Consider the following 14754-nt stretch of genomic DNA (forward strand, 5'->3'; position numbering starts at 1 on the left):
GTTTCTTACTTGGAGCCTTCTCAGGGGTGGATGTGTCACTCTCCTGCTCTTCCTCCTCCTCCTCTTGCAAATTCCAGGTGACCCTTTTCACTTGCGTTTTGGATTTCAGAGCTGCATCAATTTGAGAAGCAGACTCCATCTCGCACTGATAACCAATGTCATTGTCCTCCTGATAGCCAGCAACATCTTCCTCATGGTAACTAGAGGCATCGTCATGGTGGAGGCCAGGTATTTCGACCATCTGGTTTCTAGAAGTGTTGTCCTCTCTGTGACTAGCAAAATCACCCATTCCATGGCTAGCTAATTTTTCCAAAAGGTGCCTAGCAAAATCTTCCATTGGACGACCAGCAAATGTGTCTATCCGTTGGGAAAAATTGTCCATATGTTGACCAACAAAGTCGCTACTTTGTTGACCAGCCAAGTCATCCTCTTGGTGGGCAGCAAACTCAACCACCTGCTGACCAGCACACTCGTCTATTTGGTGTCCAGCAGTATCAGCCAACTCATGACTAGACAAATGGTCCACCCCATATGCAGAAAATTCGGTCTCATGACCAGTAAAAACATCTGATCTGTCAACAGCAACATTTTTCAACCCAGGAGCAACAAAACTCTCTGATTTGTAGTCGGCGAGATGGCCAGTCTGGTCACCAGTAAGATCATCCACCTTGTCACCAGAAAGATCTACATGGCCACTAGGACAATTGTCCAGTAAGTCAACTGCAACACCCTCTACTACTTCATCATCCATTTCTAAATCTTTGCGTTCATGGTCTTCCATTTCATCTGTAGTTCTGTTCACCTCTTTGTTCACACTGTCACCCATTTCATTCCCAGCATCACTACATACTTTGTGTGCATCAGTATCCACTGCAAACGTATCACCAGGCCCCTCATACCCAAACTTGTCCTGTAAGGCATCCCTCGTAATTTCATGCATGCCTTCATCCAACATAGCCGATCCGGCTCCTGGCAGCCCATCATGAGCCCCCTCTGCCACACTGTCAGGCGCCCCTTCTGCCACACTGACCCGAGCCCCTTCCGCCACACCCTCCCGAGGCCCCTCCGCCACACCCTCCCGAGGCCCCTCCGCCACACCCTCCCGAGGCCCCTCCGCCACACCCTCCCGAGGCCCCTCCGCCACACCCTCCCGAGGCCCCTCCGCCACACCCTCCCGAGGCCCCTCCGCCACACTGTCCCGAGGCCCCTCCGTCACACCGTCCCGAGGCCCCTCCGTCACACCGTCCCGAGGCCCCTCCGCCACACCGCCCTGAGACCCCTCTCTGTCATGATCACCAACTTCCAGTATGTCAGATTCCCCTTTATCCACCAGGTTACGCACAGCTTGAACCATGTTGAAGTCATCATCCAGCATTTTGTCCACATCATCATCCACTTGTTCTATCACAAAACTTTCAGTCTCATCAGTTATTGTATCCTCAACAACTCTAGGTTCCAGCAAGTTCTGCATCAGCACAGCATCCTGATTATGTGTGGCATCCTTTACAGAACATTCTGCCACAAGTGAACACTGAACAGCGCTTTCCTCTTTAATGTCACTTATTGCTCGAGTACTGTTGCTTTGCCAACTAGCAGTGACCGACCCAGTGATGTCGGTGATTTCCAACCTGGGAGATCTAGTCAAATTGTCAGGAGATCTGTTAGGTGAACTTTCGTTCTCTGCAGAGACAGACAACGCTTCACTGGATAGCTCTTGGATTACTTGTTGTTTGACCCCATCACTCAACTTATTCCCTTCATCTGAAGTGTCTGAGTCACTATCTGTTTCAGAGCTGTCAGAAGAAGATTTATTGCCCATCAATCGGAAGGTCTCTTTTGCCTCTGGATTTACAACTAAGGAGTGCACAGTCCTCTTGGGAATTTTATCAACATAAGATACAGTCAACTTGGGAACATTTTCCACATATGTGCCGGTTAGCTTAACCACACGATGAGGGGACAGTGGTGCTTCTTTAGATTCAACTCGCCTGTCTTTAGATTGTAACCACTTTTCCTTTGACCTTGCACGCTTGAACTCCTTGGAGACATCTGGAGATGCAGATCTTGACCTTGCTTTCCTTTTCTCCTTAGACCGCCTACTTTCTCTTAACCTTGAACCACTCCCTTCGTGGTCATAGCGACCATAAACCTTCTCAGTTTTACGTTTCCGTCTTTTTTCTCTATCAACACTGCTTGATCGAGATCTGTCCTTTGACCTGGACCTCCTTTTCTTTTTTTTTTTGCTTTCATAAAACTCAGACGAGGAGCTGCCTTGACTAATGGACCTTGATCTGGTTTTCCTTCGGTCCTTTGATGAGGAACTCTTTTTCTTGAGTTTTTTCAACTCCTTCATTTTCTTTCTCTTTGACCGCTCACGGCTACTTGAGCTTGAGCGATCACTGGAGGCCTTTCTGGACTTGTTTTTATGCCGGGTCCTTTTCAAACGTTCCTCTTCTGAGGACCAAGAAGCAGACCTTGAATTCCTGTCCCTCGATTGTGATCTGGATCTAGACTTGGATCTCTTTTTCTTACGTTCTTTGGATATCAACTTCTTCTCTTTTTTTAGCCTCTTCCTACTGCGGGAACTTGAGTTTGACCGAGATCGAGATGGAGACTTTATCTCTCTATGTGGCCTTTTAGCTTTCTGATTGCTCTTAACCTGTGCAGTATCTGTGCCAGATTTAGCAGCACACACCACAGTTCTTTCTTCAACCACACACCATGTACTAGGACCATCTGCAATCTTTGCCCGTTCAGGAGTCAGCTTCAAAGTTACTGAAGCATGAATATTCTTGAAGGATTCCTTCCCCTGTATCTTTTCTTGCTCCAAGTCCTTCCAGGTATTGTCTTTGCTCCCCTCAATAACAGAAGCGCCATCTTTAGTTACAGCATCTTCAAAAAGAATATCACGATGAGTTGTCTTACTCGGAGATGGTGCATCAGAAAAATCAGGAGCCAACCCAGACACCCCCACCTTTGTAGAAGTATTAAGTAAACGGAAGCTTCGGAACAAGCCAGGTTTGGTTCCATCAGATGGGAATGTTCTTGTAACTTCAGGAACCTTCCGGCTAATTCCTGGGAATTTACGAGTTAATTCAGGAAACTTACTGGTGGTTTCTGGGAAAGACCTGGAGATTTCTGGCAACTTCCTAGTAACTTCTGGAAACTTCAAAGAAACTTCTGGAAATGTCCTAGTGACTTCTGGGAATGTCCTTGTGACCTCTGGGAATGTTCTGGTTACTTCAGAGAACTTTCTTGTTACTTCAGGGAATTTGCAGGTGACATCTGGCAATTTCCTGGAAACATCTGGTAATTTTCTGGTGACGTCTGGGAACTTCATTGTGACTTTTGGAAAAGTCATTGTTACTTCTGGAAGCTTTCTATTGACTTCTGGGAATACTCGTGTGACTTCAGGGACAGCTCGTGTGACCGCTGGATCAGAGGCAGTCAGTGTGCCTTCCAGGATAGGAGCAGTCTGTATGGCTTCCAGGAGAGGGGCAGCATGTGTGGCTTCTGAGGAAGTCTGTGTGACTTCTGGGGAACTTTTGATAAGTTCAGGAGCCAATACGGGGCACTCTTCTCTTTCAGGGCTGCTGCATTCTGAACTCGAATTGGAACCCGTTGGGTCAAATGGATCATAAATTTCATTTTTTACCAGTTTTACTTTTTTATTATTGGAACAGGGTGCAGGGGTTTCAGGCTTTGGTTGTATTTTAATATCTGCAGGCCGGAAAGGACTGGACAAACTTGGGCTGAAAAGTCTATTACATAGCCCTGCCCCAGCATTGATAGTAATTTTCAGGCCGGCGGCAGCCATGGCAGATGAACTAGAACCAGTCTCCCCTGATCCATGTGATGTAGAGCCACCACAAGCACCAGGAGATGCCACAGATTCTTCATGCCTTACTGGCTGCTGAGCTTCTTTACTATTAAGTTGATTACTTTCCACAGCACTGAACCTGGATGGTCGACGGTTGTCCCCTTTACCCGAGAGTCTGCTCATAGAGGTATCAGAGAGGTTATTAAAACCCTTGCCAAATGAGTGTTCTTGATGCTCACTAGTCACTTCTCGCTTTATCTTTGGTATCCTGGGAAGTTCAGAAAGATCAATACGCTTGGCACCTGGTTCAGGAGGATGCGCAGCCGATACCCCCCTAGACGTGGAGCCTTGGTTGTTTCCATCTAGCGAGGGCAAGGAGTTTGAGGCAACAGCCCTTCTATTGTTACCATTAAATCGAGGGACTTCTGTTGATTTTACTCCAAGCCTACTTGCGCTACCAATGTTTTGGACCTGAATGGCCCTCGGCGTGAAGGAACTATTAAACTTAACAGCACCCTCTGATTTTTTTATTACAGGGTTCAACATCCAGTCCAAGCTTCTCGGTGAGGAAGAATATGAAGGAGATATAGGGAAAAGGCTGGTTGAGGATGGTCGCATGGGTGCAGATGACTCGGCAGTTGGCAGCGTTTCTGTGCTTGTGCTGCTCGAGGCTTGTGTCGACACCCCTGAGTTAGAGTTGTTTCCTTGGTGATTGTCTCCTGGGGTACCTCCCTCACGACAATCTCCAGATCCATTTTTCTGTGACGAGGTGTTGGCTGTAACAAAATACAAATAAGATTAAATACTTTCACATCAACTTTAGAAATGTATATGCACAATTAAAGGTTACCATAAATGCAGGCGTTTTATTTTTTTAATTGTTGCACTGGTGGAAAGACCTAAAATCGAGGATAACTACTACTAAGAAAACTAATTTCAGATTCAACTTTCCAGGCATTTTTCTTTAACCATATGCCCGTTTTTGGCCCTTTTGCAAGTGGTGAAACAAACTGATCCATGCACGTACTGTAATTAAGTTTCAAAAGATTAGACATTACACGTTTTCTTCTGCAGCAATAAAGCAATGACACTGAATATTAAATATAAAATGACTTACAAAGAGCCTAGAGAATACAACACAAATAAAATAATGCCACTATCCCCCATGATCATGTGATCTGATGGGTGTCAAAACTGAATGGGAGCTGGATGTATTTTGGGTTTAGTTGTAAATGCTGGAAGATTAAAAACCCTGTGAGTGCACAGTTAAGAGTGGAACATGTTCCCTTCAATACAGAGATCTCAACCAGACTCCTTTCACCAGCAGTAATGTTGTAAACAGGAAGTTACAAATTAAAATATTGTTATAGTCTGGGAATCTATCTAAATAGGAACACATTTGAGAATTCGCAACCAACGATGAAATCAGTAACACAACACCATAAACAAATACAATACACATGTTAAAAAATACACATTCAATTACTGTCATTTACTGTACCAATAACACTATGTCCAGAGGGCGTATGATTAAGCCACTAATTAGTCGATATGAAAGCCATGTGTTAATAGTTTTCAATTTTTACTCTGACCTAGTCCCCTGCCTGGCATTAGGAACCTACAGTGGGGTCATCAAGTGGGCCAGATGCCACCTCCAGCTAGCGTAGGTTTGGCACGCATGCAACATGGAAATTAGAGCCCGTCCCTTCAAGGGAAAATAAAGCTGCAATAATTGAAAGGATCATTAGAGTGAAGAAATGCATTGCCTTGCTCAGCACAGAGGCTTGAGGAATTACTCACTAGTGTCATAATTGTGTGGTTCCCAGGAGTCCTGCAGATACAGAGCTGCACCCAAACAATAAGTGGATCACTCGAGCGAAAAAGTCGGACCCGGTTCTTTCAACATTTTAGATATTGCAATGGCAACAGCAAAGCTTCCCTGACTTACAAAGAGGATGCCTGACTCCAAACACAAACAAAACAAGGCAACCTAGGCAGGGGGTAGTGCTCCAGATAAGATTTGGAAGTGTGAGTATTTTACTATTTAAAGTTGGGACTACAATCATTTTTAGGGAGTAAAAATGTTTGTCGAAATCCCAATGAGTGTATTTTATAAGCGAGTAAAAAGAAGTGTCAACTAGAAAACTGAAATGTTTAATGAATGATTGTTTCTTTGCACCTAGTTATTCATGCACTTTTAAAGACACATGTTCACTTCTTCCAAACAGGCATTTATAATGGTAGTTTCTTCCTGTGGTACTACCTGCACTACTGGTCCAAACATATCCATGGAGCTTTATGGGTGAAAACAGGGGCACACAGTTGTTCTAAGTGTCAATATCCTATTTTTTGTTGGGAGTATTTTACTCCCCATTTTTATTTTTGTGAGGGATGATAGGATGTGCGGCGTTCCAGCATGGTATGTATTGCAGTTGTAGCTGCCAAATAGTACAATTGCAAATCCGTGTATTCCAGGCCTCCGTGTTCATATGTGGCATATGTGGCAGCTATTTTATCATATGCTATGCAGGGTTGCTTGCATGCGGAATTGGGAAGCAGGATCCATGATTCCACCCTTTGCTCCAGGGCCTCTAGGACCTTCATGTAGTTATCGCTATACAGTGTTTCTGGCTATGTGGAGACCATGATGCCCAGGTATCGCACCCCTTGAGGGCACAAGAGAAAATTCCCACCCACATCTTCCCGCTGCACCCCGGAGGTTAAGGGAAGGACTCCAGATTTATTCCAGTTGATACTAAGTCCTGACAGCTCCCCAAATCTTACCGCTTCCTGAGTTAGTGGAGCCAGGTTCGTTCTGGAATGCTTAATGTACAGTAAAATGTCATCTGCGTACAGGGATAGGATGGTATGCAAAGTATTCACCCAGACCCCTCTCTGTATGTGTGTTTCCCAGAAATGACAAGCTAGTGGCTCGATAGCCAGGGTAAACAATAGGGGAGAAGGGGCACACCTGCAGAGTACTCAGCATGGGATAAATGTATACGGGGAACACGCCGTTTGTGGATATAACTGGCCTGGGCGTCGTGTATAGTAGTTTAACCCAGTAAATGTATGTGAGGCCAAGCCCGGACCGGCAGAGCACCTCGAAGAGGAAGGGCCACTCCACCGAGTCAAAGGCCTTTTCGGCATTAAGGGCCGCTATTGGTATCAGGGTTTACATTATGCATTAGGTGGAATAGGCGTCTGAAGTTTTTTTTTGTAGATCGGCCCGGGATGAAGGCGGCCTGGTCCAGGAGGACCAACGCTGGCATATGCGGTAGTAGGCGATCGGTTAGGATTTTTGCCAATATTTGTCAGTGTTGATTAATGACAATGGTCTGTAGGACGCCAGTTGCCAGGGGTCCTTACCTGGTTTGGGGAGCACTGTCACTAGTGCTGATCTGGTAGTTTCTGGGAGGGTGGCCACTGCCATGACTCCCTCAGACATACGCAGCAACTGGGGAACTAAAATATTTGCATATGCTTTATAAAATTCGAACGTTATCCCATCAAGCCCCGGTGCCTTAGCATTGGGGAGTGCACTAATTGCTTTATGATTTTTTTCTTCCGTGATTGGGGCGTTCAGAGCCTCCCCCTGGTCCCTGTCCAGCCATCCCAGTGCAATTTCATCCAAGTATTGTGTTACTGTGTCATGCCTGGAGGTATGGCGGGACTCATAGGCAGGCATAATATACCCAGAATTCTTTATTTATCCCATACAGGTATTTCATGGTGCTACCATCTCGCCCAGTGATCTTCGTAATGGACTATTTTGGCGTTCCTGCCTAATGGCCCAGGCCGGCACCCCTCTCCATATCTTGCTGCTGCTATTGGGTAGCCTAGGAATTTTTCCTCGCTTGCCTCTAGTTGTTTATACTCTTCTCTGCAGTCCCTCAGTCCTCGCTGGACTTCGGGAGCGTCTGCTCTGCCCTGTCCATTCTCCAACTCCCGGATGGTGTCTTCCAATTTACCCATGGAAATGCAGATCAGTTTTAGCACAGGCCTTCTTTTGAAATGCATCAGCCTCGGATATAAACTTTGAAGGCCTCCCATATAGTACTCTGGTCGGGGACTGAGTCTTCATTAGTTTGAAAGTAGGATCTTATGCCTTGACTTATTCCCTTCCCTGAACGCCACGTCCTCTAAGGCCATAGCCCTGAACCGCCAATGCAGCTGTCTGGAAGGGTTTGTGAAGCCCGAGAATTACCAGCGAGTGGTCTGAAAGGGGAAGTATATTGGATATCGTGACTGTAGGGAACTGGTTGTCATAATGTAATTGATCCTTGAACTGTGATGTACCCCGGAGTAGAAAGTAAACTCCCTATTCGTAGGATGTACGTCTTGCCACACATCGTGTAGGTCATGGTATGTGGAGATCGCGGCACATGCTTTGGCCCCTTGGGGGAGTGCCTGTTGCTTTGTGGTAGATCTATCCATCTCTAGCGTAAGGGACAGATTAAGGTCACCCACCCAAATTATCTCGTAGGATGAGAAATTCTGTATGTGTCGGGTGCATTGATGGAGGGGAGAAAAAAAAAAAAAAATCAGGTGTGTCTGTATTGGGGGCATACATATTTATGATTAGGAGTTTTGTGCCCCGGCCAAAATGATATATCGGCCTTCTTCACCCCCTATCTGTTCATGTAGCCTTAACTGTAGCGAGCCATGAATGCATGTGGAGACCCCTCTAGAATGTGTGGACTACAGCGAACCAGATCTATGTACTCCCCAGCCTGGAAGCTTGGGGAGGGGGGCATTTCGAGCTAAGTGTGTTTCTTGCATGCATAGTACATTGACCTTATGGGCCTTGCTAATATTTGCTATGATACGGGTCCTTTTCTGGTTTGTGACTCCCCTTACATTCCAGGACATCAATAAGGGGCTCTCCTTGCTATCCCCCCCATCCCTATTGCAGCCATATTATATCAGGAGCCAGAATTGTCAGTGACCTGAAGTTCCGGGCGTGGCCCAGTTTTCCATACCCAGCGTCATCGGGCTCCGTGTTAAATGTGCGAATGAATGCGAGTCGTGAGGTTACACAAGCTAATGTGGTTACCCACGCTTCTTGGGCTATCATCGTCGGATCAAAGTGGGTGCCTTGGCGAGCCTCCTGGTTCCGGTAGGTTTCTAGCGAATTGTTCCGCTGCCTCCGGCGTGGTGAAGAACACTGTTGATCCATTGTGTTGCACGCGCAGCTTTGCCGGGAACATCATGGACTATTTTATATCTTTTACCCCGTAGGATGTTTTTCGCAGTCTGAAAGGTCTTCCTCTGGTCTTGAACCGCCGGGCTGAAGTCTGGGAATAGCCATACAGTGGAACCTCCCCACCTTAGCTCCTTCTCCCGAGCTGCTCGTAGAATGGCATCCCTATCCCGGTAGCAGAAAATTCAGGCGATGTTGGGGCACCCTTGCCACCAGTGAGCGGTGTGCTCGTTCCACAATATACATGTTTGAGCAGGGGGTTATCCAGTATATCAACCAAGAGTTGGCCCACACATTTTTCCATATTGCCTATGTTTGTAGACTCCGGGACCCCCATAACTCGATTATTCTTCCTCCTTGAGCGGCCCTTCTAGTCCTTGTTCTTTGCCGCCATTTTTTTCACCACTTGTTGTAGGATGGACACTTTGCGTTGCAGGGATGTGACAGTGTCCACTGTCGTCCTGATCCTCTGCTCCGCTTCCTCCATACGCCCGCAGTGTTCATCTGTACTGCAGAAATGTCCACTTTACAGGTAAGGGCATCTATCTTGGCACCAAGACTATCAGTGCTGCCCTTTAATGCCAGTAGTGTCTGATTCAGGGCGGCTATGTCCACCTGTTCCGTTGCTTGAGCCTGTGGATCGGAGGCCGAGGCTTGAGCTTGGTTTGTGCGCGTGAATTGCTCCATTCTGGCCTGTTTTTTCGGATTAACCGTACTAACGGAGGGGGTCCAGCCTGCTCCTATGATGTCAGATCTTGTTGTATGGTTGCCGGTGCCCGTTGGTCTACTTTGCTGGGTCTGACAGGTATCTCACATAGCCACTTGCTGTTCTGCATAGATTAAATACTATTGTTGCTTGACGGCCGGCGGCCCGGAGGGGCAGAGCCTGGTATCCCAACAATCCCCCCCCAAAAGTGTCTCCGGCTTGTGCAGTGGAGTTTAGTTAGACACCAGCTCAGCTCCTCTGTTGTGGAGACTGCGCAGTTGCTGTGGTCTATGCACGCTCCACTCTGTTTGCCGGTCAATATACACTCCATGCTTTTGTATGAGTTGTCTATGGGATCCAGGCACCTAATGCGTGAGCTCAGAACCCCCTTAAGCTGGTATAAGCCTTCAATTCAGTGCCACTTTACAATCCGCGTGGTTTGCCCTTCCACCGCTGTGCCAACCCGGTGTGCTACTGCTATACACCCTCCAGTGCTGCTTAGTGCCTTTGCAGAGCATTCAGTCCCCAGCTAGCTGTGACTCCCTGTTCGTTAGTTCGAGCAGTCCAAGTAATCACTTTGCGCTTGGGTGGTCGCCTGACCTAGGGCTATGCAGTCTCCAAACTCCGGCAGGCTCCTCCAGTCACGAGGGGGGGGGGGGAATCCCTCGTTGTTTCCAAGGGCACTGCAAGTGGGAAGCAGTTCAGCCCTGACGGTGAGCCATCCACTGTCCTCAGCCCAGTTGTGCTCGGGTATGTCCAGGACCAGGAGAGCACAACAGCCTTGTAGCCTCCTTCTCAGTGTCTGTTACTCTTAGTTTCCACTATGAGGCTGTGCGGCTTGGGGGGTGGATCTATCGCCCATTAGGCTAGGTGAGGTTGCTTGGGCCTCGTTACAGGGTCTAAGATCGCACTTACATGACTCGGAGAAAGACCCCCCCTCAGATACCTAACCAAGCTGGCGTGTGTATGCAGGGGTGTCTACAGGGTCTCATGACGTGCCCCACCGCCATCCCAAGGTCAACTGTGCACAATGCGGATTGTGCCGCTTCAATGAAGGGTGTTTGGTGATGCATTCCACGGCTCAGCAGGTCGAGCCGTGCAGTATGTAGAGGGACTCGCGCGTTCCTTCCTGCCGTCCCAGCCAGCCACACGGACGTGCCTCGCCTCTCCCGGCGGCGATGATCTGGACCTCTGCTCTTCAGTTCTATGAGAGGGTCTTCCAGGGTGTCCGGGCGGGGCAGCTATCGTGATCTCCGCAGTCACACTCCGCAAGGCTGGCTGGTCCTCCCCCCCCCTCTCTCTCCGATCAAACAGCAGCTCCGCACTTCCCTGCTACGGGTTCCCGAGGCAGATGATTGCTTTGAAAAGGCAGGATATTCAGTGTTATTTTTTCACCGGAGCTTCTCAGGCAGCGGCCATCATGGTCTGCTGCGCCACAGCGCTCCCAATTCCAACTTTTATTTTTTAAGACCCTGCCCTTTACACCACATATATATGCGGGCCGGAGTATATGATATAATAGTAAAATGGGGGGCTGCAGGAAGTCTGCATTTTCGACTGTCGTAATTAAGGGGGTCGCAGTCATCACATAGATCCTCCATAATTATCCTAAGTGACAGGTAGTTTAGAGCTGAGATGCTAAATTCGTACATTAGGCACTAAGCACTTTATTTTGGGATACTCCGGAACTGCTGCTAGGCGCCAATCCACGATAATTAGACCTCGTGGCAAATTTCGCTAGTCTTTTTTCTGCTAAACACATTACTATGGAGATCTCCAAATTGCAGCCAAGCACTAGACACCATGTACTTCTATCCAGCTTTATGACCTCCAAAGTTGTTGCTATAAAGCAAGGCAGCGAGCCATCTTGCACAAAGCACCAAGCACTTTACCATGGAGCTTCCCAAACTGCTGCTAAGCATCTTATGTGCCCTCATCCTCTTTAAAATCTTAAATGCTCCTGTTACAAAGCATGTTGTAGAAAATACGATCAGCATAAAACAACCAAGCAAAGCATGACAGCCCACCCATGTGGATGTGTTATATTAAGAGGTAACTGTATGGACTGTACACATACAAATATAAAGGTACATTACCTTCAAACGATAGATACTTTATCTTTGGTATTAGCCTAAACGCGTTCCAAAATGGCAAGCTGCTTTGACTAGGACTGCATGGTGGATGAATCATGTCATGAACAACAAAGAGGGACACTGTTGTGGATAAAAAATGTGTGTTTCCAAAAATTGCTTGCACAATCTGACTAAGCCTGCAAGGGTGAAACGCGTTGTTTGCTGGCTCGGATGACCAGTCATTAAATGAAATGAAGCCCGTGAAAGTTTGTGCACATTATTGACCAAGTTGGAGCAAGTGCCGCTGCCGTTTGCAGGCAGAGAAAACGTCTGTGTGAGATACATAACTCACCGTAATCGTATTTCTGATGCTTGTATCTGCTTAGATTCACATGCTGTGCATAGGCTGACATCTAGTGGAAGCTGCAGAGTATTAGTTTGTTTTTCAAAACCGAAAAAGGGACGTCGAATAGGGCGTGCCAGTAATACTATCCTAGTGTGACGTCCTCTGTACCCATAATCCCTCGTGCGTGTACGACCTTTTTCTGGCATGAGGCATAGTACAGAGTATCCAAACAGATAAGATAAAGACTACAAGCATCCATGCACCTTCTTTCAGAGGTGAAGGGCGGGCGCATGCAGATCTAAGCAGATACAAGCATCAGAAATACGATTACGGCGAGTAATGTATCCCTTCTGAGGCTTGTGGAATCTGCTTAGATCACATGCTGTGCATAGATTAGTGAGCAGTGTTAGGAGGACGTGGGATGTGAGAAGGATCATGAGCGAACAAATGTCTTAGAACCACTTGTCCCACTTGCTCATCTGTCTTGGAAGGAGTGTCAATGCAGTAGTGCCGAGTAAAGGTGGAAATAGAGCTCCATGTAGCTGCTTTGCAAATACGGTCCAGGGGTACATTTGCAATGAAAGCCAGAGTGGCTTCAGTACCTCTTGTAGAGTGGGCCCTTGGCGTAAAAGGCAGTGTTTTATATGAAAGGGAATAGCACAGTTGGATACATCTGACTATCCAGCTAGAGATAGCATTTTTAGAGATGCAATCTCCTTCCCTGCCTGGCACCATGGAGACAAACAGTTGATCTGTCTTTCTTAGCGTTCTGGTCTTGTCTACGTAGTAGAGGACCGCCCTCCTCACATCTAGTGTGTGGAGTTTCACCTCGGCAGAGCTTTTGCATTCTTGGAAAAAAGCCGGTAGCTCAATAGACTGGTTAACATGGAATTTGGAAATGACCTTCGGTGAGAACCTAGGGTGAGTGCAAAAAACCAGTTTGTCCTTATGTATAGTAAAGAAAGGATCCTGCACTTACAGAGCTTGAATTTCACTGACCCTTCTTATGGAGTTGATGGCTACTAAGAAGGTAGTTTTATAAATCAGGTTTTTGAGACTAGATGTGTGCATGGGCTCAAAAAGAGGTCCCATGAGCATAGCAAGTACCATATTAAGGTCGCCTGGTGGTGGGTTAGAAATTGGAGGGTGGAGTCTCTTTACCCCTTCCATAAATGCTTTTGACAACTGGCACCTTCCACCATGATCCCTTGTTATGGGTAGTGGTGTAGATTGATAAAGCCGCCAGGTGTACTTTTAGTGAGTTAAACACTAAACATGCATCCAGTAGGTGGAGCATATAGGTCACCACATTAGGAGTACAATCAACGGGGCTGATTTGCTTATTCTTGCACCAAATTACGAATCGTTTCCATTTTTCATAGTAACAGTGCCTCGTGTTCGGTTTTCTTGATTCTTTCAAGATATCCATACATATGAGGTAAATTGAGATGTCCGAACTCTGTCTTCAGGAACCATGCTGCCAAGTTCATAGAGTTGGGCTAAGGATGCACTATTAGCCCCTCGTGCTGTGAGAGTAGGTTGTACCGGCATAGGAGTTTGATGGGGGTCGCACACCGCCAGTTTGCGTAGGTGTGGATACCATGGTTGTCTCGCCCACATAGGAGCAACCAGGATGAGCGTCATTGGTTCCCTGTGGATCTTGTTCACCACTTTCCTCATCAGAGGGGTTGGTGGAAAAGCATAGGCAAATCTCCCTGACCAATTCATCCATAGGGTGTTCCCCCTTGGAGCCTGGCTGGGGGAACCTGGATGCGAAGTCTGGGCATTGTCTGTTTTCGCTTGTGGCGAATAAGTCTATAGTGGGGAAACCCCATTAAGACAAGAGGTCGCCTACGACCTCTTCGTGTAGTCGCCACTTGTGTTCCTTTGGAAGGGGATCTCTGCTCAGAGCATCTGCTAGCGAGTTGATTCCCCCGGAACAAGTTGGGATGACAGGTAAATCTTCTGTTTGAGTGCTCATTTCCACATTTTCTGTGCAACCTTGGACAGAGAACTAACGCCCGCCTTGTTTTTTGTAAGTAAAATATTGCAGTTGTGCTGTCAGGATCTGCACTCACTGGTTGGATAGGAGGGGTTCGAATGCCTGAATCGCTCTGAAGACTGCCAGAAGTTCTAGCAGATTGATGTGGTTCTGAGCCACTTTGTGAGACCAGAGACCCTGAGCTGTATGGTGAAGGTAGTGAGCTCCCCACCCTGCCAGGGAGGCGTCTGTTGGCCTGTATCTCTGGATCATAGAAAAGTTTCCCCTCCTTAAGATTTTCTCTTGTCCACCAGCGAAGATTATGTACTAGTGTTGGCGAAACGACCACTAGATCGTCCCACTGACCACTTACTTGAGACCACTGTTTCGCCAACCATTCCTGCATGGGTTGCATGCGCAGGTGCGCGTGTGGAACAAGGTAAATGCAAGAAGCCATCATGCCTAGCAAACTCATAGCTTTGCGCACCCTTATTTGGCGACCGGCCTGATGGAGGAATTTGCAGCAACAAATTTCGAATTCTTTCCTCTGATGGAAAGGCCAACCCCTCTTGTGTATTTAGGACAGCTCCTAAAAAAATGTTTGTAGGCGCTTGGCACCAGGCTTG

General features: G+C 47.2%; 1 protein-coding gene across 4 annotated transcripts in view; it reads right to left on the reverse strand.

Moving 5' to 3' along the window:
• The window catches only part of PHRF1 (PHD and ring finger domains 1), a 1334933-nt gene that overhangs the window by 275011 nt on the left and 1045168 nt on the right, over positions 1-14754 (reverse strand). For all 4 annotated transcript variants that reach the window (XM_069624056.1, XM_069624055.1, XM_069624053.1 and 1 more), the window contains exon 14: positions 10-4596. In XM_069624056.1, coding sequence (XP_069480157.1) covers positions 10-4596 — 4587 coding nt within the window. The remainder of the gene's footprint in view (positions 1-9; positions 4597-14754) is intronic.

Source organism: Ambystoma mexicanum, chromosome 11 (genome assembly GCF_040938575.1).
Source record: "Ambystoma mexicanum isolate Mex_15411 chromosome 11, UKY_AmexF1_1, whole genome shotgun sequence".
Taxonomy (NCBI): Eukaryota; Metazoa; Chordata; class Amphibia; order Caudata; family Ambystomatidae; genus Ambystoma; species Ambystoma mexicanum.